This window comes from Haliotis rufescens, unplaced genomic scaffold, assembly GCF_023055435.1.
Source record: "Haliotis rufescens isolate VD_foot unplaced genomic scaffold, xgHalRufe1.0.p SCAF_1, whole genome shotgun sequence".
Taxonomy (NCBI): Eukaryota; Metazoa; Mollusca; class Gastropoda; order Lepetellida; family Haliotidae; genus Haliotis; species Haliotis rufescens.
The window spans coordinates 32,762,496-32,789,845 of NW_025963779.1; the positions used below are offsets into that span (position 1 = coordinate 32,762,496).

Here is a 27,350-nt window from a genome sequence, read left to right on the forward strand (position 1 = left end):
GTCCCAAACAGGTCATAAAATGGCGTAAACAAAACCTCAAACTCTGCAGAATCTTCAGTGAACACTATTTTTGTATAATTGTGACTTAGCTATTCTAAACATCATGCGTATGTTATGTGTCAAAAACTTCATCAATGGAGAGTTTGTGTCTACAGACAACTTTATTGACAGTTTTAATCCGGCGACAGGCGATGTTTGGGCGCAGATTCCAGACAGTGGGAGAGAAGAAGTTGGCGCGGCAGTACTGTCAGCTAAACAAGCGTTCACAGGGTAACTTGAAAATATGTTATATCTAAAGGTTTGACTTATCGAAAACTCGTAAAAGAAAAATAATAATTTTTACGTTTAAACGTTTTTGTTCTTGTAAATTCTAAAATGTATTTATTTTATAAATTATAGAGTCTTAGACGGAGGAGCTAGTCCTATTACTAGTATTAGAACTATATAAGTACTGCAGTATCGAGTCTGTGTGATATTGCTTGAATATTCCTCAAAGCGGTGTGTACCATACGCCCACTGTAACCTCTATTTATTTTACGCAAGTAGATTTTACACAAAATATAAAATAGAATATTCCACTTCCCGTAACTATAGAGACCATATAATAGTCTATTATATATATGGTCTCTGCCGTAATCTAGATACTAGATGATGACACTAGGGTTACCCTTTTTCACAAAACTCAAAATCCTGCTTGTCACTTGCTATGGATCTTGTTGACAAACAAATTCTGCTCATGCTGTGCATACAATTTTAAAGTATTTACAGTAACAAGCAACAATAGTCAAACAAACTTTAAGAAAACTGTCCATATTGTGTAATGGCTGTTGAATATGAAATGTCGGCTGTCTAAAATTGCCCTGTATCATATTGCTCTCAGATAATCACATTTAGGAACTTCAATAATTCATTTAGATCATCAACAGTGAGCATGTTGATGTCGAAAATTCACATACTCACTGTCCTCACTCACACATATTATATATATGTCTCTGAATACAACAAAGTTCACTTTGCATTTTGAACAATTTTATATAAATGGCTGCCATCACAGCAGATTGAAAATACAGCCTTCCTGTGAATCTCTTCCCCTAAAAAAACATTGAACAATTTGTTTTCAAAGGCTTAGGGTATGTTAATAAGATTATTCTTTACATTGAAATGACATTTCCAATTTTATAAATTAAAACTTTCTCGCTATGGTAGTTCATAAAGTGTTCAGAATATGTTGAATATTAAAAAAAAGTCACTATCATGGAAAGGAAAACAGACAGTTGTAGCTGCCAGTGACAAGATTTCATTGTAGGATATTGTAGCACAACAACTACTCAGTGTTTTTTTTCTGGTTACTTTAAATTCATCAACGCTTGTACATATACAGAAGACCGCCTCCGTGGTCTAGTGGTAGAGCGTTCGCCCTGAGAGCGGAAGGTCCGGGGTTCGATCCCCGGTCGCGTCATACCAACAGACGTTAAAAGATGGTACTTGTTGTTACCCTGTCTGGCGCTCGGCATTAAGGGGCTAAAACAAGGACTGGTCGGCTCGGAGTCAGTATACTGTGTCTGAGTGGGGTATTCATGTTAAACTGCAGCATGGTATCTCAGTGAGCTAGCACTATAAATCGGCATCAGTCCGGACTAGTACAAGCAGCCACACAAACACACACACATACATGCACGTCGCTATATAAGTGCAATAATCATTTCACCTCACCCCACATATACAGAATGATCAACGTGGGCAGAGTCTGTGCATTACACAAGCATGACCTGAGCTGTCCTGGAGTGCTGGCCTACTTGCCGTTAGTCTAGTTCACTGTCCAGACTGTCTCTCTGTGTCTGGTCGCAGTCACTGTCCTGACTGTCTCTCTCTGTGTCTGTTTGCAGTCACTGTCCTGACCGTCTCTCTCTGTGTGTCTGGTCGCAGTCTCTGTCCTGACCGTCTCTCTCTCTGTGTCTGGTCGCAGTCACTGTCCTGACCGTCTCTCTCTGTGTGTCTGGTCGCAGTCACTGTCCTGACTGTCTCTCTCTGTGTCTGTTTGCAGTCACTGTCCTGACCGTCTCTCTCTCTGTGTCTGGTCGCAGTCACTGTCCTGACCATCTCTCTCTCTGTGTCTGGTCGCAGTCACTGTCCTGACTGTCTCTCTCTCTGTGTCTGTTTGCAGTCATTGTCCTGTCTGTCTCGCTCTCTGTCTGGTCGCAGTCACTGTCCTGACTGTCTCTGTCTGGTCGCAGTCACTGTCCTGACTGTCTCGCTCTGTGTGTCTGGTCGCAGTCACTGTCCTGACCATCTCTCTCTCTGTGTCTGGTCGCAGTCACTGTCCTGACTGTCTCTCTCTCTGTGTCTGTTTGCAGTCATTGTCCTGTCTGTCTCGCTCTCTGTCTGGTCGCAGTCACTGTCCTGACTGTCTCTGTCTGGTCGCAGTCACTGTCCTGACTGTCTCGCTCTGTGTGTCTGGTCGCAGTCACTGTCCTGACTGTCTCTCTCTGGTCGCAGTCACTGTCCTGACTGTCTCTGTCTGGTCGCAGTCACTGTCCTGACTGTCTCTGTCTTGTCGCAGTCACTGTGCTGACTGTCTCTGTCTGGTCGCAGTCACTGTGCCGACTGTCTCTGTCTGGTCGCAGTCACTGTCCTGACTGTCTCTGTCTGGTCGCAGTCACTGTCCTGACTGTCTCTGTCTGGTCGCAGTCACTGTGCTGACTGTCTCTGTCTGGTCGCAGTCACTGTCCTGACCGTCTCACTCTGTGTGTCTGGTCGCAGTCATTGTCCTGACTGTCTCTGTCTGGTCGCAGTCACTGTGCCGACTGTCTCTGTCTGGTCGCAGTCACTGTCCCGACCGTCTCTGTCTTGTCGCAGTCACTGTCCTGACTGTCTCTGTCTGGTCGCAGTCACTGTCCTGACCGTCTCTGTCTGGTCGCAGTCACTGTCCTGACTGTCTCTGTCTGGTCGCAGTCACTGTGCTGACTGTCTCTGTCTGGTCGCAGTCACTGTCCTGACCGTCTCTCTCTGTGTGTCTGGTCGCAGTCACTGTCCTGACTGTCTCTGTCTGGTCGCAGTCACTGTCCTGACTGTCTCTGTCTGGTCGCAGTCACTGTCCTGACTGTCTCTGTCTGTTCGCAGTCACTGTCCTGACTGTTTCCCAGCATGAGATCCATGAATATCTAGGGTAGAATAGGTCTTCAGCAACCCATGTATTTCATTAACCCTTTAGCACTACACACACTGTTGTAAGAGTCCCCAGCATGATATGGGTACAACAATGTTGAGAACAGTGTATGATTAACTTTCATGCTTGTTGTTTTTAGTATGAAGAAGAAGCAATTTTCAAATTGGCGATTTGTATTTTGCTTTTTAAGCTGGTCACATACACCTGTCGGGGAACGCTCCAAGATTGTGAACAAGATTGCTGACATTCTGGAATCCCGAATTGACGAGTTTGCGGAGTTGGAGTCACATGACCAGGGTAAACCAGTCTGGTTGGCTAAAGCTGTGGACATCCCTCGAGCTGTCCATAACTTCCGATTCTTTGCATCATGCATTCTCCATGAACTGAATAGGTGAATGTCTAGTTGCGATTGACTTGCACCATGTATGCTTCATGAACTGAATAGGTGAATGTCTTGTTGCGATTGACATGCACCATGTATGCTTCATGAACTGAATAAGTGAATGTCTTGTTCCGATTGACTGCACCATGTATGCTTCATGAACTGAATAAGTGAATGTCTTGTTGTGATTGACTTGCACCATGTATGCTTCATGAACTGAATAGGTGAATGTCTTGTTGCGATTGACTTGCACCATGTATGCTTCATGAACTGAATAAGTGAATGTCTTGTTGCAATTGACTTGCACCATGTATGCTTCATGAACTGAATAAGTGAATGTCTTGTTGCGATTGACTTGCACCATGTATGCTTCATTAACTGAATAAGTGAATGTCTTGTTGCGATTAACTTGCACCATGTATGCTTCATGAACTGAATAAGTGAATGTCTTGTTGCGATTGACTTGCACCATGTATGCTTCATGAACTGAATAAGTGAATGTCTTGTTGCGATTGTTTTGTTACAGGCTAGAAATATATCAGAGTTTTTGCAGCATAATACTTGTAAGTTCAATTGTAAATAACAAAACATCACTTGACAATTATAATTGAATTTGTATATAGGTAAGGCACTAAGTTACTTACATAACAAGACAAGACATCGTTGGTCCCACTTTAGATCCAGTGTAATGGACGATGCTGAGGCTGTCAACTACACCGTCAAACAGCCGGTGGGCGTGGCAGGTCTCATCAGCCCCTGGAACCTCCCACTATACCTCCTGACATTCAAAATTGCTCCAGCAATCATAACTGGCAACACCATCGTTGCCAAGCCAAGCGAGATGACATCGGTGACTGCATTCAAACTGTGTGAAGTATTCAACGCTGCAGGTAAGCACCAGATAATCTAAAACACAAGTCAGATACATGTTATGGTTGCCTGCTGGTTGTGTATTTGTTGGTATTCACTGAAACAGAATTAACTACAGGGTATGTTAAAACTGATGCTATTTCTTAATTGTAGCAAAGGTTATTATCATAGGAATGTCTGATTAAACACTGTTTAAATATTTGCAAGTAAACTACCCGTGAAGATCCGGGGTAGAACAGGTCTTCAGCAACCCATCCTTGCCGTAAAAGGCGACTATGCTTGTCGTAAGAGGCGACTAACGGGATCGGGTGGTCAGACTTGCTGACTTGGTTCATGCATGTCATCGTATCCATTTTATGTAGATCGATGCTCATGATGTCAATCACTGGATTGTCTGGTCCTGACTCGATTATTTACAGACCGCCATCATATAGCTAGAATATTGCTGAGTGCAGCGTTAAACAACAAACAAACAAACATAACTATTTTTACTGGTAAATGTTTGTCTGACATCTGGGGACATTTATATGCAAATTTCCAGGTGATCATCATATTAATGGTCTATTAATATAGACTAACTAATATCCAGAAAACAGAACAAAAGTCTGGAAAATATGTGTGTTTCAGGTCTACCTCCGGGAGTGATTAATGTTGTGTTTGGTTTGGGATCCAAGGCGGGGCAGGCGATTGTGACACATCCAGATGTCCCCATAGTGTCGTTCACAGGGGGCACAGTCACAGCAGAAACTCTCCGTAAATCTGCAGCACCATTCTCCAAAAAACTGTCCCTCGAGGTAAGATTTAAAGGGTTGGGATGATGATGCTACCTGCCTAGACAGACCCATTGTGAAATAGAAATTGGTCCTGAAATGTCATGTCATCAATAACTAGCTTTCCAATTTCTGATATCATAAGTTCTATTGCTTGTTTGTAGCATGATTAACCGTGAATGAGATGGACAATTCTCATGGTTAAAGGGGAGATAATTTAGATGACATTGTCATGATGAAATGAAGCAACTGCATATTTACAAATAGTTGGTAGATGCTGAGATGAAGCAGAGGTGTAGTAAGCTGCGTATTTGCGTAAAATACACATTAAATAAACTGGAATACACAGACTAATCAAATCCTTAGTGTATCATATACACGACAAAAACTATAAAAATGCAAAAGAAATAAAACTAATGCATATATTACAACTGTCAGATAAACGATCAGCCAATAATGAGTTCATTTACTGACAGTTACTGTCAGTAAGACGTGTATACTAATATTCATTTGGTTTTAAAATATTTACAGGGATTTCTTTGAAACAGGTTTCCAAGTTGGAATACCTCAATTTAAAGAAACGTGGAAAAAAATTTAAAACCATCTACAAATTAAGGATACCCAATACAAATCAAATTCATGGGTAAATACCCAAATGACCAAATGATTCTCAAGAGCTTTGATGAAATGGTCGATAACAAGTATACCAAGTGTTAGAAGAAGCTACTCTAAATTCCATGACATTACTTATTTATGTAGTGGGTATACTTATGGTATATTGTAAACATGATTGTTCATTGTTTGTCTTGATAACAGCCTCATTCATTCTGTCAAAGGAGAAGGTATGAAAAGGATGTTTTGGCCTAACAGATCAGGGCCCACTTGTACAAAGCGATCTTAGCGCTAAGATGATCGTAACTCCCATACTTTAACATAGGCTTACGATAGTCTTAGCGCTAACTTTGCTTTGTGCAAGTAGGCCCTGGCAAATTAAAAAAAAACTTAGGAAAGTTAATAGCAGTATTCACATGAACTACCTTCATATTTTAAATAAATTTTAGACCTGAGGGTGCAATCATATGAGTTTCAGGCGGGGTCTGCATTTTGCTTTGAGATCTGTTTGTTTTTATTTATTGGAGACCCACCCAACTTTGTTTTTAACATTACAAGGCATTTACTAAGATTACAGAGATGATGACAGGAATATGTATTTGGGCTGTTCTGGTGATTTGAACACACCCTACAGAAATATTTACATATAAACTGTGACACAATTGTTTTATGCTGATTGCTGATGTACCAAAACATTTACACATCTGGTTCAGATTTGTAGGTTATCTTAGATCAGTGACGAATTCTCAGTTCTGATGTAGATCTTTGACTTCAAGGTGGCCTAGTGGTTACTGTGTTTGCTTATCATGCTGGTGGCCCAGGTTCAATTCCCCAAATGGGTACAATGTGTGAGGGCCATATTGCTGGAGTATTTCTAGAAATGGCTGTAACCATATTCACTCTCTCATTCATTTAGGCGTCCTATTAGTCTGTCTTACAGACCCTAATACAAATATATATCAAATACAGCCTATTTTATTATATTTTTATCAAGATAATTGAACGACTGTTTTTTTTCTGTACGATATGTTCATTTCAGAGACTAGATGTTAGTCTAGCGTCCTATGGCATAGCTACATACATTATGAACAGTGAAAAAAGAGATTTTCTATATGTACAAGGGTTAAGTTGCGTATTTCTGAAATCGAGTATATAATATTAAGAACATCTTCTTTGAACAAATACCATGTTTGTGTCATATCATGAATGAGAATAGTTGAATATTATGGCTATGAGATCAGTATGGTGATCAGCAAGAAAGTATAAATAGACTGTAGTGGATATCGTCACTGTGTTATCATCTTAATTTTTGTGATTTCTGCTGACATATGGATATATGGGCCACGGGTGGCCAAGTCGTCTAAGGCATTGCAATGTGCTGTGCAGAGTTGTTTCCCTTGCAATGACCGAAACATGATCGTGGGTTTGAATCCAAGTTCTCCCTGATTATGTTTTGTGATTTGTCAGCATCATAGCCGTGCTTGTGTGTTTCACCAAAGTGGTAAATGTCTAAGACCTGCATCACTTTGGACTTTCATCCCACATTCCATTGTGTGCTTTGTAAGATGTTCAAAAAGTGTTTGGATAAAGTTGAAGGAAATAACCTGGTCTTCAGGTTCCCATGCTTGCAATAAAAGGTTACTATGCTTGTCGTAAGAGGCGACTTTTACGAGATTGGGAGGTCAGGCTCGCTGACTTGGTTGATGCATGACATCGTATCCCAATTGCATGGATCGATGCTCATGATGTCAATCACTGGATTGTCTGGGCCAGACTCAATTATGTACAGACCACCGTCATATAGTTGGAATATTGCTGAGTGCGGCGTTAAAGAACAAACAAACAAACATCTATGTTTCACGTAGTTGTAGCAATGAAGCTGTTAGGAAAATGATTATGAGACCCTTATATCTTTATCAGTTGTAAATATATGAAAAACAAGACAGCCTCTCAATCTGAATCTGATCTAGACTGGAAGAAGTTTGTTCATATATAATACATGTTACTGTCTAAAAAAACCAAACATCCTATAGTTTAGGTGTAGTATTTATTGTTTTCCCGGAAAATCACACTACACAAACTTTCATGCAAAATAAAATACAAAAATTTGTATTAAGCTACCCAAAGATATTTTTATCTTTACTTCGATCCAAGCTAAAACATGTAAACTTTAAAATAAAATGTTGGTCGAAGTTATAATTGCATGAAAAACTATTTGTTGCACTTTTCTTTTGTTGTTTAAGAGTAGTCAGATATCTATTACACTTGCAAATTATTTAAAGGAGACAATACCAGTCTAGGTCTGATCATGTTGCGCTGTGATCATTTCTGATATTATGGCCTGTTTTCAATGCTACGACTGGCCACATGTTGTATGACTGGGCACAATCCAGCTTGGCGACTGTGATAAAAGGGGCGTCGGGTAAATCTAGTGGTTAAAACATTCACTAGTCAAGCTGAATACCAAGGTTTGATTCCCCTTGTGGGTTTATTGGTGAAGGCCATTTGTAGTGTACCCCGTCGTGATATTGCTGAACTATTGCTAAAAGCGGCTTAAAACCATACTCACTCACTCACTCACTCTGTGGTAAGTGAGTGAGTGAGTTTGGTTTTACGCCGCTTTTAGCAATATTCCATCAATATCACGGCGGGGGACACCAGAAATGTGCTTCACACATTGTACCCATGTCGGGAATCAAATCGGGTCTTCGGCGTGACGAGCGAACACTTTAACCACTAGACTACCCGACCGCCCCTCACTCTGTGGTAAGGCTTACTCATAGATGAACATTACTCCATCAGGTAAATATAATTAGTTAGCTTAGCATTGATGACTAAGGAGTCCTTTATGTTTTCTTCTGTTACTAATGCTTACTTAACTAACTGATTTTCTATGAATATTGCCCAAACTGGCATTGTGTTGAAGCCATTTTGTACCTAACTGTGACAAAATGTATTTTCCAACATGTGAAAACTAACGCAATCTGTATGTATTTAAACAACTTTCTAAACATGAAACAATGGTTTTTACTGTTAGCTTGGAGGCAAAAACCCAGCTGTTATATTCAGTGATGCTGACCTGGACAAGTGTGTTCACACCACCATCAGGTAATGCATGCGCACTCGATCACATACTGCCAACACTGTCTCAGCAGGATTGCACAATCCTCTTCTTCAGAATACATAAATGTAGCAAAACATTATCATAATTTTGAAGAAACGCTAAAGAAGTAGTTGCTATTTTTCAGTAATGCAAAGATGCATTTAAAAAAGATCCCATGTAAGTTATTCCCCACATCCAATTCTTGAATTACCAGGGTATTTTTATTTCCATGTTTCGATAAATACCCATACTGCACAGAGAAGATATTGCTGATTGTATTGACTTCAACCATTCAAGGGCATAAATGATTAAAATAGGTTGTTTTAACAGACCAAAAAGGTTCTGTTTTAATGGAACAAGATATTTTTTAGCTAAGCATCAGACAGTGGTCAGTGATATCCATCTCTTGCATTTTGGGTAGCGATCAGAGCAACGTGGCTGTAAGACTATTGTGGTAATTTGAGGATTTTCCAATTTCAGCCTCAGAGTTCTTAGTATGTGGCAGTGTTTCATATAATGTTTGATTGTAAAATTCTTGTCTTCTAAGAGACATTTTCCTGGCCTTATAGCCTATGTATCAAGATGTAATGTATATCTTGAGCTTTAAACATCACAGGTCGAGTTTCCTGAACCAGGGGGAGATTTGCCTCTGCACCAGTAGGCTGTATGTCCACCAGGACATCTACAAGGACTTTGTGGACAGATTTACCCTAGCAGCCAGGTGAGTTGCTCTTCAAGAACAGAATTACTCTGGTGGCCAGGTGAGTTGCTCTACAAGAACAGATGTACCCTTGCGGCCAGGTGAGATTCTCTTCAAGAACAGATTTACCCTGGCGGCCAGGTGAGTTGCTCTTCAAGAACAGATTTATCCTGGTGGCCAGGTGAGTTGCTCTTCAAGGACAGATTTACCCTGGCGGCCAGGTGAGTTGCTCTTCAGGAACAGATTTACTCTGGTGGCCAGGTGAGTTGCTCTTCAAGGACAGATTTACCCTGGTGGCCAGGAGAGTTGCTCTTCAAGAACAGATTTACTCTGGTGGCCAGGTGAGTTGCTCTTCAAGAACAGATTTACCCTGGTGGCCAGGTGAGTTGCTTTTCAAGAACAGATTTACCCTGGTGGCCAGGTGAGTTGCTCTTCAAGGACAGATTTACTCTGGCGGCCAGGTGAGTTGCTTTTCTAGAACAGATTTACTCTGGTGGCCAGGTGAGTTGCTCTTCAAGGACAGATTTACTCTGGCGGCCAGGTGAGTTGCTCTTCAAGGACAGATTTACTCTGGCGGCCAGGTGTGTTGCTCTTCAAGAACAGATTTACTCTGGCAGCCAGGTGAGTTGTTCTTCAAGAACAGATTTTCTCTGGCAGCCAGGTGAGTTGCTCTTCAAGGACAGATTTACCCTAGCAGCCAGGTGAGTTGCTCTTCAAGGACAGATTTACCCTAGCAGCCAGGTGAGTTGCTCTTCAAGGACAGATTTACTCTGGCGGCCAGGTGAGTTGCTCTTCAAGAACAGATTTTCTCTGGCAGCCAGGTGAGTTGCTCTTCAAGGACAGATTTACCCTAGCAGCCAGGTGAGTTGCTCTTCAAGAACAGATTTTCTCTGGCGGCCAGGTGTGTTGCTCTTCAAGGACAGATTTACTCTGGCGGCCAGGTGAGTTGCTCTTCAAGAACAGATTTACTCTGGCGGCCAGGTGAGTTGCTCTTAAGGTTAGATTTAGCATGGGAGTCTGGTTAGTTGTTTTTGTCCAAGCTGTATGGTGAGCTGTTCTTCAAGGACAGGCTTGTCCAAGCAGTATGGAGAGTTCCTCTTCAAGGACATATTTGTCCAAGCAGTAAGGTGAGTTACTCTTCAAGGACAGACTTGTCGAAGCAGTAAGGTGAGTTACTCTTCAAGGACAGACTTGCCCAAGCAGTATGGAGAGTTGCTCTTCAAGGACAGACTTGTCCAAGCAGTAAGGTGAGTTACTCTTCAAGGACAGACTTGCCCAAGCAGTATGGAGAGTTGCTCTTCAAGGACAGACTTGTCCAAGCAGTAAGGTGAGTTGTTCTTCCAAGGACAGACTTGTCCGAGCAGTAAGTTGAGTTGTTCTTCAAGGACAGGCTTGTCCAAGCAGTAATGGAGAGTTACTCTTCAAGGACAGGCTTGTCCAAGCAGTATGGTGAGTTGTTCTTCCAAGGACAGACTTGTCCTTGTTTAGCATGGGAGTCTGGTTAGTTGTTTTTGTCCAAGCAGTATGGAGAGTTACTCTTCAAGGACATATTTGTCCAAGCAGTCTGGTGAGGTGTTCTTCAAGGACAGACTTGTCAAAGCAATAAGGTGAGTTGCTCTTCAAGGACAGACTTGTCCTAGAAGTATGGTGAGTTGCTCTTCAAGGACAGACTTGTCCAAGCAGTATGGTGAGTTCTTCTTCCAAGGACAGACTTGTCCAAGCAGTAAGGTGAGTTGCTCTTCAAGGACAGATTTGTTCTGGTGGCAAGGTGAATTGCTCTTCAGGTACAAATTTACACAGAAGGCTCGGTCAAGAAGAGAAGGTATTGATGTGTTCTATGTGATATAAATACCTTGTACAAATGAGGAATTTTGCTAAATTGTATTTGGGTTGAAGGCTTTTCGTACAAAGAAAAACTGTTTCACTTGACTAGTTCAGGAGGCCAGTGGTCTTCAAAATTGGCCCAGACAGATAGTCCAAGGGATCAGGTACTAAAGGTCTTTGTTTTGGATTGAATTAACCTCATGTCACTTGTTGCACTGTTTGGATTGACATATGAATGGATAATGGATGTCAACAAAATCAATGTTTGAATAATATCTGAAATGTCAGATGTGAAGCTACTTTCAGTTGCCCACGTAGACAAGGACCATTGTAAAACCGGTGAAAGTTGCCGGTGAAACTATGTCAGATTCCAAGGACCCCATGGTTATTCTAACAGACAAATAACATGAGGATTGGGGGGTTACGATGTGTGACTTTGTTGATTACCGTATGTCTCATTGTGACCAAGTAGCTAACAACAGGTTTGCTTCGCCAACTCTTGATTATTTCTAGGCTACTGTGATATATCTGAAATATTGCTGACAGGGGTGTAAAATAACATTTGTTCACTTGTATAGCTGTTGTGGCAGCTCCTGGAATACACTGATTCCGACAATGATAAGTGTAAGACCCCCAAGGGGTCTGTCTTATCGTGACCATGTAATTTCACAGAGATTGTTGTTGGAAATCCCCAAAGGGCCCTGATCATGACCATGTAATTTCAGTGAGCTGGTTGTTGGTGATCCCCAAAGGGCCCTGATCATGACCATGTAATTTCAGGGAGATTGTTGTTGGAGATACCCAAAGGGTCCTGATCATGACCATGTAATTTCAGTGAGCTGGTTGTTGGTGATCCCCAAAGGGCCCTGATTATGACCATGTAATTTCAGGGAGATTATTGTTGGAAATCCCTAAAGGGCCATGATTATGACCATGTAGTTTCAGGGAGATTGTTGTTGGTGATCCCCAAAGGGCCCTGATTATGACCATGTAATTTCAGGGAGATTATTGTTGGAAATCCCTAAAGGGCCCTGATTATGACCATGTAATTTCAGGGAGATTATTGTTGGAAATCCCCAAAGGGCCCTGATTATGACCATGTAATTTCAGGGAGATTATTGTTGGAAATCCCTAAAGGGCCCTGATTATGACCATGTAATTTCAGGGAGATTATTGTTGGAAATCCCCAAAGGGCCCTGATTATGACCATGTAATTTCAGGGAGCTGGTTGTTGGTGATCCCCAAAGGGCCCTGAATATGACCATGTAGTTTCAGGGAGATTGTTGTTGGAGATCCTCAAGGGTCCTGATCCTGACCATGTAATTTCAGGGAGCTGGTTGTTGGAAATCCCCAAAGGGCCCTCATCATGACCATGTAATTTCAGTGAGCTGGTTGTTGGTGATCCCCAAAGGGCCCTGATTATGACCATGTAGTTTCAGGGAGATTGCTGTTGGAGATCCACAAGGGCCCTCATCATGACCATGTAATTTCAGTGAGCTGGTTGTTGGAAATCCCCAAAGGGCCCTGATCATGACCATGTAATTTCAGTGAGCTGGTTGTTGGTGATCCCCAAAGGGCCCTGATCATGACCATGTAATTTCAGTGAGCTGGTTGTTGGAAATCCCCAAAGGATCCTGATCATGACCATGTAATTTCAGTGAGCTGGTTGTTGGTGATCCCCAAAGGGCCCTGATTATGACCATGTAATTTCAGGAAGATTATTGTTGGAAATCCCTAAAGGGCCATGATTATGACCATGTAGTTTCAGGGAGATTGTTGTTGGTGATCCCCAAAGGGCCCTGATTATGACCATGTAATTTCAGGGAGATTGTTGTTGGAGATCCTCAAGGGTCCTGATCCTGACCATGTAATTTCAGGGAGCTGGTTGTTGGAAATCCCCAAAGGGCCCTCATCATGACCATGTAATTTCAGTGAGCTGGTTGTTGGTGATCCCCAAAGGGCCCTGATTATGACCATGTAGTTTCAGGGAGATTGCTGTTGGAGATCCACAAGGGCCCTCATCATGACCATGTAATTTCAGTGAGCTGGTTGTTGGAAATCCCCAAAGGGCCCTGATCATGACCATGTAATTTCAGTGAGCTGGTTGTTGGTGATCCCCAAAGGGCCCTGATCATGACCATGTAATTTCAGGGAGATTGTTGTTGGAGATACCCAAAGGGTCCTGATCATGACCATGTAATTTCAGTGAGCTGGTTGTTGGTGATCCCCAAAGGGCCCTGATTATGACCATGTAATTTCAGGGAGATTATTGTTGGAAATCCCTAAAGGGCCATGATTATGACCATGTAGTTTCAGGGAGATTGTTGTTGGTGATCCCCAAAGGGCCCTGATTATGACCATGTAATTTCAGGGAGATTATTGTTGGAAATCCCTAAAGGGCCCTGATTATGACCATGTAATTTCAGGGAGATTATTGTTGGAAATCCCCAAAGGGCCCTGATTATGACCATGTAATTTCAGGGAGATTATTGTTGGAAATCCCTAAAGGGCCCTGATTATGACCATGTAATTTCAGGGAGATTATTGTTGGAAATCCCCAAAGGGCCCTATTTATGACCATGTAATTTCAGGGAGCTGGTTGTTGGTGATCCCCAAAGGGCCCTGAATATGACCATGTAGTTTCAGGGAGATTGTTGTTGGAGATCCTCAAGGGTCCTGATTATGACCATGTAGTTTCAGGGAGATTGCTGTTGGAGATCCACAAGGGCCCTCATCATGACCATGTAATTTCAGTGAGCTGGTTGTTGGAAATCCCCAAAGGGCCCTGATTATGACCATGTAGTTTCAGGGAGATTGCTGTTGGAGATCCACAAGGGCCCTCATCATGACCATGTAATTTCAGGGAGCTGGTTGTTGGAAATCCCCAAAGGGCCCTGATCATGACCATGTAATTTCAGTGAGCTGGTTGTTGGAAATGCCCAAAGGGCCCTGATTATGACCATGTAATTTCAGGGAGATTATTGTTGGAAATCCCTAAAGGGCCCTGATTATGACCATGTAATTTCAGGGAGATTATTGTTGGAAATCCCCAAAGGGCCCTGATTATGACCATGTAATTTCAGGGAGCTGGTTGTTGGTGATCCCCAAAGGGCCCTGAATATGACCATGTAGTTTCAGGGAGATTGTTGTTGGAGATCCTCAAGGGTCCTGATCCTGACCATGTAATTTCAGGGAGCTGGTTGTTGGAAATCCCCAAAGGGCCCTCATCATGACCATGTAATTTCAGTGAGCTGGTTGTTGGTGATCCCCAAAGGGCCCTGATTATGACCATGTAGTTTCAGGGAGATTGCTGTTGGAGATCCACAAGGGCCCTCATCATGACCATGTAATTTCAGTGAGCTGGTTGTTGGAAATCCCCAAAGGGCCCTGATCATGACCATGTAATTTCAGTGAGCTGGTTGTTGGTGATCCCCAAAGGGCCCTGATCATGACCATGTAATTTCAGGGAGATTGTTGTTGGAGATACCCAAAGGATCCTGATCATGACCATGTAATTTCAGTGAGCTGGTTGTTGGTGATCCCCAAAGGGCCCTGATTATGACCATGTAATTTCAGGAAGATTATTGTTGGAAATCCCTAAAGGGCCATGATTATGACCATGTAGTTTCAGGGAGATTGTTGTTGGTGATCCCCAAAGGGCCCTGATTATGACCATGTAATTTCAGGGAGATTGTTGTTGGAGATCCTCAAGGGTCCTGATCCTGACCATGTAATTTCAGGGAGCTGGTTGTTGGAAATCCCCAAAGGGCCCTCATCATGACCATGTAATTTCAGTGAGCTGGTTGTTGGTGATCCCCAAAGGGCCCTGATTATGACCATGTAGTTTCAGGGAGATTGCTGTTGGAGATCCACAAGGGCCCTCATCATGACCATGTAATTTCAGTGAGCTGGTTGTTGGAAATCCCCAAAGGGCCCTGATCATGACCATGTAATTTCAGTGAGCTGGTTGTTGGTGATCCCCAAAGGGCCCTGATCATGACCATGTAATTTCAGGGAGATTGTTGTTGGAGATACCCAAAGGATCCTGATCATGACCATGTAATTTCAGTGAGCTGGTTGTTGGTGATCCCCAAAGGGCCCTGATTATGACCATGTAATTTCAGGGAGATTATTGTTGGAAATCCCTAAAGGGCCATGATTATGACCATGTAGTTTCAGGGAGATTGTTGTTGGTGATCCCCAAAGGGCCCTGATTATGACCATGTAATTTCAGTTAGATTGTTGTTGGAGATCCTCAAGGGTCCTGATCCTGACCATGTAATTTCAGGGAGCTGGTTGTTGGAAATCCCCAAAGGGCCCTCATCATGACCATGTAATTTCAGTGAGCTGGTTGTTGGTGATCCCCAAAGGGCCCTGATTATGACCATGTAGTTTCAGGGAGATTGCTGTTGGAGATCCACAAGGGCCCTCATCATGACCATGTAATTTCAGTGAGCTGGTTGTTGGAAATCCCCAAAGGGCCCTGATCATGACCATGTAATTTCAGTGAGCTGGTTGTTGGTGATCCCCAAAGGGCCCTGATCATGACCATGTAATTTCAGGGAGATTGTTGTTGGAGATACCCAAAGGATCCTGATCATGACCATGTAATTTCAGTGAGCTGGTTGTTGGTGATCCCCAAAGGGCCCTGATTATGACCATGTAATTTCAGGGAGATTATTGTTGGAAATCCCTAAAGGGCCATGATTATGACCATGTAGTTTCAGGGAGATTGTTGTTGGTGATCCCCAAAGGGCCCTGATTATGACCATGTAATTTCAGGGAGATTATTGTTGGAAATCCCTAAAGGGCCCTGATTATGACCATGTAATTTCAGGGAGATTATTGTTGGAAATCCCCAAAGGGCCCTGATTATGACCATGTAATTTCAGGGAGATTATTGTTGGAAATCCCTAAAGGGCCCTGATTATGACCATGTAATTTCAGGGAGATTATTGTTGGAAATCCCCAAAGGGCCCTATTTATGACCATGTAATTTCAGGGAGCTGGTTGTTGGTGATCCCCAAAGGGCCCTGAATATGACCATGTAGTTTCAGGGAGATTGTTGTTGGAGATCCTCAAGGGTCCTGATTATGACCATGTAGTTTCAGGGAGATTGCTGTTGGAGATCCACAAGGGCCCTCATCATGACCATGTAATTTCAGTGAGCTGGTTGTTGGAAATCCCCAAAGGGCCCTGATTATGACCATGTAGTTTCAGGGAGATTGCTGTTGGAGATCCACAAGGGCCCTCATCATGACCATGTAATTTCAGTGAGCTGGTTGTTGGAAATCCCCAAAGGGCCCTGATCATGACCATGTAATTTCAGTGAGCTGGTTGTTGGAAATGCCCAAAGGGCCCTCATCATGACCATGTAATTTCAGTGAGCTGGTTGTTGGTGATCCCCAAGATGTCAACACTTTTACCGGTGCCCTCATCAGCAAGGAGCACCTTGCAAAGGTCAAGGGATACGTGGAGGTGGCCAGGTCAGATGGGGCCACTGTCCTGTGTGGGGATGGTGTGAAGGAACTGGATCTGCCAGAGAAATGTAGAAATGTAAGATATTACTTAGCAAGGGCATAATGACTGAAGCTATGTTAGTGCACTGCCCATACTCTGTAGTTACTGTTGATTGTCATAACAATAAGGAAGTGCTTGGGTAGCTAAGCGTTTAAAGTTTTTATCACCCAAGGACCAGGTTTGATTTTCCAAATAACTACAATAGATACCAAATTTATGCTTTCCCATCATGATATTGCTGGAATATTGATGAATGAGGTGTAAAACCCAACTCGCCCCCAAACCCTTTTGAAACTTGGTGTATGGATCCACCGACTATGAAATAAGTAAAACAACAAAACAAATGCTTCACTGCTTCACTATAATTGAAAGCTGTTTAAAAAATTTTTCCTGCTGAGGTAACATTTTGAGGAAATAAATCATTTTTATCCCCTCGGTTTGAAAAACGGGTGGATATAGCAATCAGCATGTCTGTCTGTTTTGGGGGAGCAGAACACCGAAACTGTTAAATATTTCTGGATGAAACTTGCTAGACAGATCAGTCTACAGGTGAACTGGTGCCTTTTGATGGTTTGGGATTTTTTTTTTTAATGTTTTCATGACGACAAGTTGGTCTTTACTGAAAGGGTTGCAAGGGTTACTGAACTTTGGACAGTGCTTGTTTCCGGAGCAAAACTCCAAAACTGTTGAATATTTCTGGATGAAACTTTCCATACAGATCAGTATCGGGAAGATAAGCCAATGCAAACGCACCCACAGGTTTGTTGTAGGACTTGGAGAAAGTCGCAGAATACTCCACCAGCCGGCTCAGTATAGTCACAGTGTAGTAGGCATCTTTCAAATCTGTCAATGCCATATAAAGTCCTTACGCACAGACAAGAGGGCAGCTGTAAGGCTCTCCATCTTGAAATGGACATAGTCTACACTAAATACCATTAGCTTCAGATTCAAGAAAAGTCTGTATGTTCTGTTTTTCTTAAGTCTAATGAAGACTGTAGATATGTATTCACCTTCTTAGTAAAGTCCATCTTCCCGAGGCAAGAGAGTTAACTGACTATAAAAGTCCAGTTTCCACCCTTGCCGAACTAGGCTGGTATTATGGAGTTACATTTTTGGACTAACGAGTCTATGCATAGTCAAATCAAAATGGCACACCGAAAACGAAATTCGGTTCGTAAACTGTTGTGCAGATTTCAGTCGATTGCAGGATTTGCAAAGCATGTGCACCGCCAACTCGTTGTCAGCAGATATTTTCCAAATCTCTTCATGTTTTTGATCAAGGTGCATTTTGATGCATTTTGCGATGTAAGACCCGTTTTATAACAATATAGATCTTGATTATCAATCAGATCGTCCTGACTGGGCGCCACCATTTTGTGTGAAGCAAACGCAGGTGATGCCAGACGTGGAATCTGATTGGTTCATAGGAGAGGCTTAAAAGGGACATAGCTTGTAATAGCCACTGGTGGCGCTACGATCAAGCCCAGTAATTCCAGCCTAGTTTGGCAAGAGTGGAAACTGGACTTTTAAAGTCAGTTAACTCTCTTGCTTTGGGAAGATGAGTGAAGTCATACTCATTGACTTGATAGTCTCCCCCAAGTTGTCTCCAACCCGCAGGGTAGATATAGGCGTCTGAGGTGAACACAACTGCTGGAATTGCTTGTAAGTCACTGGCTATGTGTAGCAATGCCACAGGTGCCCTAAGGACAGAAGCTTGGAGTTTCTGCATCTGACCGTTCTTGTGATTTAAGCTTATTCCAGATTTCTGGATTCACTTTGTCGTTTTCACCAACTCACAGTTGTGGGGAGACTTTTCAACTTTTCTTCAGGCATTTTCTTGAACATCATATTGTTCATTGCCCCTGCCAACTTTGGTTGTATAGGTGGGTCAAAGAGATCTTCATTGGCATAATCCTGAAGCAGGGAGTCCAATAGATCATTACTCTCATCCATTTGCGTGGAGCCATCGGCTGTGCTCAGAGCACCTGCAGCCTCTTCAGCATCATCAAAAGGTCTTCCATGGCGCCGTTCCTGCCACTGTCAGACAGCTTGTCAATGGACTACTGGCCCATGGCTGTTCCCACCTCCCCTCATTCATGGTATGGAGGGTGGGTCACAGCTGCACTGGCATGGCTGGGGGTGGCGTCTGATACAAAAACGAGGCCATAATGTCTCCAAGTTTGGAAATAGATGTTGTCATACTGGATATCATCTTCATATTCTTTTGCGTGACTTGGGCTAGGAGCCAGTCTTGACTCTCATGTAAGGGTTTAGTCGGAGACTTGCTGTTGGACGTCGGTCTGTTATCCTGCTGAGTTCTAACCTCTTTGTTTTGTTTGGAACTGGATTTTGGTTGCACCTTAGATGCCAGGGAGCGCTTCTTGCTCGTGACTTTGGACATCATTAGCCACTTTTAGATGATGAAGCATTCATGTCAACTAAGATATTCCCGAGTACATCACTAGCTCGGGCAGAGTGTGCTGATTGCAGCATAGCGTCCGCCATCTTGGCTGGTACCCCGTGGGGCTGTTGTTGACCTGTTCTGTTCTTCTTGGTAAATCACAGCTGGATGTTGGTGACCACTCTAACAGTAACGTTACATGCTGAGTGTAGGTATTCCAGCTCAAACGGTAATTAACTAAGTCACTGAATTGTCAGGGCATTATCACCCGTGTCTGCTTCTTACAAGGTTCGTTAACTCACTGAATCCTAAAATAACAAAAATGTGGCCTTAGTGAGTGGGTTACAAGTTAAAATGTTTCCCCATTTTTTGTGTCCCCCACTGTACTATTGCTAGAAGCTATCCACTCACTCACTCACTCACTCACTCACCCAAACTCACTCACTCACTCAAACTCACTCACTCACCCAAATTGACTAACTCACTCACTCTCACTCACTCACTCACTCACTTACTCACTCACTCACTCTCACTCACTCACTCACCCAAATTCACTCACTAAAACTCACTCAATCACCTAAACTCACTCAAACACACTCACACACTCACTCACCCAACCTCACTCACTCACTTACTCACTCACTCAATCAATCACCCAAAACTTACTCAATACCCCAAACTCACTCAAACTCACTCACTCACTCACTCATGTTCCAGGGCTACTTCATGAGGCCAACGGTCATCACAAACGTCACTGATGATTCCCGCCTGATGACTGAAGAAATCTTCGGCCCTGTGGCCTGCATTGTTCCATTTGAGACAGAGGAAGAGGTGAGGTTTTACCTTGAGGCCAAATTTTGGCAGACCGTAGTAGTTCAGTCATCAGAGACCCGTGAAGATCCAGGGTAGAATAGGTCTTCAGCAACCCATGCTTGTCGTAAAAGGCGACTAGGTTTGTGGTGACAGGCGACTAACAGGGTCAGGTGGTCAGGCTCGCTGACTTGGTTGATGCATGTCATCGATCCCTATTGATCAATCACAGGATTGTCTGGTCCAGACTTGATTATTTACAGATCGCAGCCTAATCCTTTGCTTTAGCATTTATACTTATCCTGTCTTTTAATATTTTTCTCACAACATATTCTAGTTACAGTAGGACTATTATGCTATTAAATTAGCAGCTACATGGGAGCTTGGACGACACAGTCACTAAGGTGTTGCAAATTGCTGTACAGAGTTGTCAACCTTAGGTGTGCCAGAATCCTATGAGCATGGGTTTGAATCCCAAATACACCCTGACTATGTTCTTGACACTTAGGATGGTCATAGTGCAAAGATATCTTTGTGGGACGGGGACCAGGGTAGCTATCATATCTGGCGTATGAACAAGTAGTCTGACCCGCTTTACCGTGACCTGTCTTTAATTTCTACGACCACCTCATTCTCTCATTATATATTATAAAGTTCAAATGTTGAAGACAGCCTCTGTTGTCTACTGGATAGAGAGTTTGACCCCTGGCCCCATCATGCCAAAAGATGGTACTTGTTGTCACCCAGCCTGTTACCTGTAAGGATGAAGGCGTTTTCTTTTTAAGCAGAATTGTCAAAGCGTCTGTAGACGCTAACTTTGATTGATGAAGCATATATGTTTGGTCTTAATACACCTTAATGCAGTTGAAACAGTTAGCGAGTAAATATATTTATAAAGAAATGTCTTCCACGGTGAGCACTCCTGCATGATATGGCTGTTTCTGTATTGCAGGTAGTCCGTCGTGCTAACAGTGTCAAGTATGGTCTGTGTGCTACTCTCTGGACCCAGAATGTCAGCCGACTACACCGAATAGCTCAGAGGCTACAGGTAGGTGTCCTTATCATCATTATCATCATCATCACCAATATTATCATTCCCTTTTTATTATAATAATCATCATCACTATTTACTGTATTATCATCAATAACGTCTTTTTTATCATCATCACCTGCATCACCTCGGGCTTTCCTCCCACATTAAGCTGACATGCCGCGATATAACTGGAAAAATGTTAAAAGCGGCATAAAACCCAACTCACTCACTCACTCACTCACTCACTCACATCATCATTATTAGAATGTCAAGCAATATAGCTTAATCTCTATATGTAGGAAGGCCTCTATATGTAGGTAGGCACATGTTATACTGGGTTATATTGCAATTACTACATACATGTGATGGACTCCAGAGTGATTGTTGGTCACAAGAGACGATTGATTGGATGGCGTGGTCAGGCTCGATGACTTGCCTGACCCGATAGTGTTGATCTTTGCTCATGATATCAGTCATCAATTTGTTTGGACCAAGCTTGCTTACTTACAGCCCACATTCATACAGCTGGAATATTGATGAGTACACCATTAAACAACAAACTCACCATATTCCCGAGGTAAGGGCGTTTACTGACTATTAAAGTCCAGTTTCCACCCTTGCAAAACTAGGCTGGATTTCCAGACTTGACACCAGTGGCTATTACAAGTTGTGTCCCTTCTATGTTCCTCCTATTGACCAATCAGATTCCATCTCTCATATCATTTTTGCTTCAAACAAGATGGCGGTGCCCAGTCAAGACAATCATTCGTCACCACTCGCCCTTTTCCGTAACCTGCAAGAAGACTCGTCCCCCTATCGATGAATGTTATGTGCGAAAATACGACAAACCAATCAGAATGCGCGTATGATTTCAAGTTCTTCGTCAAAGAATCCCTAAGAAATAATTTTTGTTTTTACATATGTCTTGCATCTAAAAATATACCCAGGACACAGTTAAATGTGTTCAATCATACTGTATGTGTGCTTTAAATTGCATCTGAAATATATATAATATATGGGGAAATATATGTGAACCATTACGCAACGAGTTGACAATTGTTTTAGGTATGCCCGTTTGCGCTAAGACGGAACCCGGTTGCAAAAATGGCCACGAGAGGGGCACGAGTCGCTATTCGGCTTGTCCCGGAATAACACGAGTTGGTCACGAATGTCAAGACAATCTGATTGATAATCAAGATCTTTATTGAAATAAATGGGTCTTACCTCGCGAAGTGCTTCAACTCACCAGATCATCTTGATTACAAACATGAAAAGATTTGCAAAATATCTATCGACACCCAGTGGGTGGTAAACATGCTTTGCAAACCCTGCAGTTGACCGAACACTGTACTTTGAAATCCATTTTGTTTGCGAACCAGATGTCTAGTTTTTTTTATTGGACTATGACACAATTTTGATTGGACTACGCATAGACTTATTAGTCCAGCCGAAATGTAGTATCGGAATTCCAGCCTAGTTCGGCAAGGGTGGAAACTGGACTTCTGATGTCAGTTAATGCCCTTGCCTTGGGAAGATGCTGATTAACATGTAATGGGAATGTGTATATATATGAAAGTTGGTGGATAGTTCTACAGTTATATACAGGAATAAGTACAAAAGGACCACAATGACAAGGTCTTCGTCAACATTTCTGGGTCAACAAAACACTCAGCTGATAGTGACAATTCAGGCAAACTGATATAGATTTTATGAATGCTTCAAACAATATTCCCACCGAGGCATTTATAATATCTGTAATCTATATCCATAATCACATTACAAAGATAAGTTCATATTAGACAGTGAACGCCAGTGATCAGGTAACTTTGATAAAGTGAAAAGGCTTTTAGGATATTTTGGTGATTAACCAATCATTCAAGTGAGTTCAAGATTGTCACTCATCACCTTGTTAGTTTTTTCTAATAATAAGGAAGCCTCTGATAATATCCTCAGAATATGTGCATTTTATTTCACATGAAATACAGGTGAGATTGTACATTCCCAAAAGTGTCATCAGAAATTGTTTAAGTAAAGGTCCCTACAACATTTTGGCCCATTTCATATGTGACTCTTAGGCAAACAAGTGGTAGGTGGCAAAAGTTTGTTTCAATCTGATTGAGATATCCCACTTAGGCTTAGAACTTTTCAGCCAGCCCTCGTATGAACAGGGTATAAGGTTGTCATAACAATAGCAGGGACACATTGCATCTACACACACACACACACACACACACACACACCCACACACACACACAGAAACTCAGACACAGACACAGACAAACCTTAAAGAAGCATTCTATTTTGGTATTATGTTGACATGACTGCTGAATCCAAATTGTATCCTGATTTATTTACATTCACATAGCATAGTGTGCAACCTATGTCTCCAGATAGCTGTATCAGTGCACAGATGTTACACAGTACACAGTGAGGCTGCCTTTATTTCATCTGTGAATTATGTGACTTTCAGGTTGGTACCGTGTGGGCCAACTGCTGGCTTGTGAGAGACCTCAACATGCCCTTTGGAGGAACAAAGGAGTCCGGCATTGGACGAGAGGGAGCCAAAGACTCCATCGAGTTCTTCACCGAGGAGAAGACAATATGTGTCAAGATGTGAATGGTACATGCTGACTGAAAGATGGGGGATGGGGGATGGAAACACGGATCTAAGAACTGTCTAGACAATAACATGGATAATTTAGAGGAGTTGACACAGTAATACCAAATTGAAATCCTACCTCAAAGCAGATAGACACAGACATACCTCTCAAAATTATCATTAAGTTATCATTCGCATATTATTAATATCAAAGATGAATGTTCGTAGTGTTTGACTATTAATAACATTGGGTTTTCTCGTCTAGATAGAGCTATTGATCATGTGCAGTGTCTCAGGCCTCAGTTGCATGTAAACGTATTGAAGCTATTGTTGTGTTCACATTTACAAATGGCCATGGTACCATGTGCCCGGTTTTATCCCCGGCCACAGTTAACTTGTGAAATGTTTATCTGTTGTGTACTTTGCATAGCAGGATTTTCATATTATTTTTAACGCATGCTGTATATTCCAGTTCACGAGCAAGAATTGGGGGCACCGGTGACACAGTGATTGCTCAGTGAACAGACTCCACTGTTCACGTGTTCGAATCCAATATTTACCCCATAATGATGCTTGGTGTTGAGATGTACACATGCTAGTGGTGAATGTCTATGACCTGTCTCACTCTTGGGCTATCAAATTCATATAACATTAAGCTGACATTGCTCAAAGCTAGTGACAAACCCTACTCACTCTCTAGTTAGAACCAAAAGACTGCTTTCAGTGCCAGATCCAGTGCTGGGATGCTAGGATGCCTGACTGCTTGAAGCACAGTAACCATGTTGATGTGAACAAAAACATGTAATTACTCATTCGGTGACATGTTTTCAACAAAAGTAACAACTAATTGATTCGCTAAGAAACGAAAAATATTTCGTGAATTATCATTATCCAATCTCTTAGGGTGATAATTGAGATTGGTTATTATCTGGCATTTACAGTTTATATTGACAAATTTTTTATGCATCCCCCATTTTAAAAAAGCTGTATCCACGCTTGGAATTAATTTAGCATGTCTTTCACAACAATGAATATATTGTTTGGATTAGGTACAGCTAAACACTTGTGTCGATGTTGAAATAAATACTCAAGTTATCCTAGGTTCGACACAACCGAAAATGATGAATAAAGAAGGCATACCCAGAGACCAAACTTTTACTTCGAGACAAGAGTAAGTTTGAGACATCAAGGTTGGACACAACAGAGTTTAACTGTATATGTAAGCACGAGATACAGCTACATCCATCCTGTGTGGGAAGAAATCATGGCATGGAGTACAACACCAACCATATTGTTTCAAGTATTCTGTTCAAATTAGAGGCCTTGAATGTAAGATTTGTGTGGAGTGGTCAGCACTATTCATCAGGGAGCAGAGCTGGGCTACCTGGGTTCATTAAACAATATTCCTTGTTCATACTTGAGCAGGATTGTCTAGGGGCCCTTGTCTTAGCCCCAATGTTCATAGGTGAAAGATTTCAGGGTCCCTAGATTTTATACAGTGGAGGACCCACTTATTTTAAACACTCCTGGTGTACACTCTCCGGGGGTGGGGTTACCTAGTGGTTAATGCACATATGGCCTGGGTTCGATTCCCACATGGGTACAGTCAGTATTCTGGGTCTGAGTGGAGTATTCATGTTAAACTGCAGCAAGTTATCTCAGTGGGATAGCGCTATAAATCGACATTTAATAGCCATGTGCATGCACTTTGCTATATAGGTGCAATAATCTTGAATCAATGTTAAACCCCATTACACCTCACCACCTACTGGGTATTGTTGGTGAGAGGAAATTAATGTTCTTGGAATTGAGTAGGGCAGGATGTTTCTGTTAATCTTAAACCAGGCCATTATATTTCTTGTTTAACCGTAGAGTCATAAGAAAACAAGAAACAAAAATAAAAAAACAAAACTTTATTTTAGTCATAGATTGTTTATTTCACAGATATATTTGTGGTGAGTTTAGCTCTATTGTTAAGTCCAAGACCCTGTTATAGGAAATAATTTAAGTTCCCTTGAGTTCAACAGATGGTTTGAAACTGATGCTTTTATGCTAAAAAATAAGGACTTACATTTTCTGGGTGGTGGGGGCTGCCAGGGGTGTTTCTACAATTTGCTAAAATCATTCTTCACCAGAAAAAAGGAGCTGTATCTTATGGATATTTTTTATTTGGCCACTTTCAGCCTGTGCTTACTCTGTTTTCCTTATCTTGATATCACAATATTGATGGCAATAATTCATCAATTATATCTACATGCTGATACTGGTGTAAATATTTTTAAATATCAATTTATATTTTGTGTCAGTTTATTGAAGTTATTGTTTTGTTTATGCCATTAAAGCTTCATGGAATTCCATATCTGTTTGTCCTATTTGTGTGATGTCAGGTACGTCCATGTGTTAGTATTGCATCCAAATGTCTGGGTACGTTATACCTTAGATGTTAGGCAGGGCAGTACCTGTCCTTACGTTATGTCATTCACTTGACCCGTGAAGATCCCGGGTAGAATAGGTATTCAGTAACCCATGCTTGCTGTAAAAGGCGACTATGCATGTCGTAAGAGGCGACTAACGGGATCGGGTGGTCAGGCTCGCTGACTTGGTTGATGCATGTCATCGTATCCCAATTACGTGGATCGATGCTCAATATATCCATCACTGAAATTACATACAGCCGTCATACGGCTGAAATATTGCTGAGTTTGGCTTTAAACAACAACCAAACAAACAAACACTCTAAAATCCATTGTAATAAATGATGCTTTTTGTACACACAAATGTTAAACAATAATTATGGGTTATGACTCATGGGATTGACAGTGGAATTATGCCCTTACATATTCCAAGGGCTTGGTACCATTGAACTCATTGCTGGGATCTGGGTGGCAGTTATATTTTCAGTACTGTTTAATTGTGTAATTACTTCGTGAATCACACTTGTTCAGTGATGCCAGAATGCATATCAATGCCATAGTTATTATGTATAGTACAACAGTGTCCTAGTATAGTACAACAGTGTCACAGCATAGTACAACAGTGTCACAGCATAGTACAACAGTGTCGCAGCATAGTACAACAGTGTCACAGTCTAGTACAACAGTGTCACAGTATAGTACAACAGTGTCACAGTCTAGTACAACAGTGTCAGAGCATAGTACAACAGTGTCAGATCATAGTACAACAGTGTTACAGTCTAGTAAAACAGTGTCAGTCTAGTACAACAGTGTCACAGTATAGTACAACAGTGTTACAGTCTAGTACAACAGTGTCACAGTCTAGTACAACAGTGTCACAGTAAAGTATGTAAGATCAGTGTTAGAAATTAAGCAGAGTGGAGGGTTAGCTGCTATAGTTTTGAGTGAGTGAGTGAGTATGGTTTTACGCCACCTTTAACAATAGTCCAGCAATATCACCGCGGGGAACACCAGAAATGGGCTTCACACATTATACCCATGTCGGGAATCGAAACCGGGTCTTCGGCGTGACGAGCGAACGCTTTAACCACTAGGCTACCCGACTGCCCCGCCCCACCCTAGATACGGAGAAAGAATGATCAGTGC

The 27,350-nt window shown here is 42.1% G+C and overlaps 1 protein-coding gene across 2 annotated transcripts; it reads left to right on the forward strand.

The window, feature by feature from the left end:
* LOC124139515 (2-aminomuconic semialdehyde dehydrogenase-like) lies at positions 1 to 26,147 on the forward strand. Of its 2 annotated transcripts, none has more exons than XM_048394998.1 (10): positions 1 to 270; positions 3,357 to 3,557; positions 4,227 to 4,438; positions 5,046 to 5,212; positions 8,838 to 8,908; positions 9,520 to 9,624; positions 16,812 to 16,983; positions 20,066 to 20,179; positions 21,111 to 21,206; positions 23,662 to 26,147. In XM_048394998.1, exons 1-10 carry the CDS (start codon positions 104 to 106, stop codon positions 23,806 to 23,808), a joined length of 1,452 nt encoding a protein of 483 aa, XP_048250955.1. In that variant the 5' UTR covers positions 1 to 103; the 3' UTR covers positions 23,809 to 26,147. The 2 variants fall into 2 exon arrangements, with proteins under 2 accessions (XP_048250955.1, XP_048250961.1); XM_048395004.1 differs by having other exon boundaries at positions 3,357 to 3,463; positions 4,172 to 4,438.
* The last annotated feature ends 1,203 nt before the right edge of the window (positions 26,148 to 27,350 follow it).

Excerpts from the sequence above, each read along its gene's own strand:
- LOC124139515 (XM_048394998.1), top strand. The coding sequence starts at position 104 with ATGCGTATGTTATGTGTCAAAAACTTCATCAATGGAGAGTTTGTGTCT. Across the intron at positions 271-3,356 it reads GCTAAACAAGCGTTCACAGG|CTGGTCACATACACCTGTCG; the intron begins GTAACTTGAAAA and ends TTGCTTTTTAAG. Across the intron at positions 20,180-21,110 it reads CATTTGAGACAGAGGAAGAG|GTAGTCCGTCGTGCTAACAG; the intron begins GTGAGGTTTTAC and ends TCTGTATTGCAG.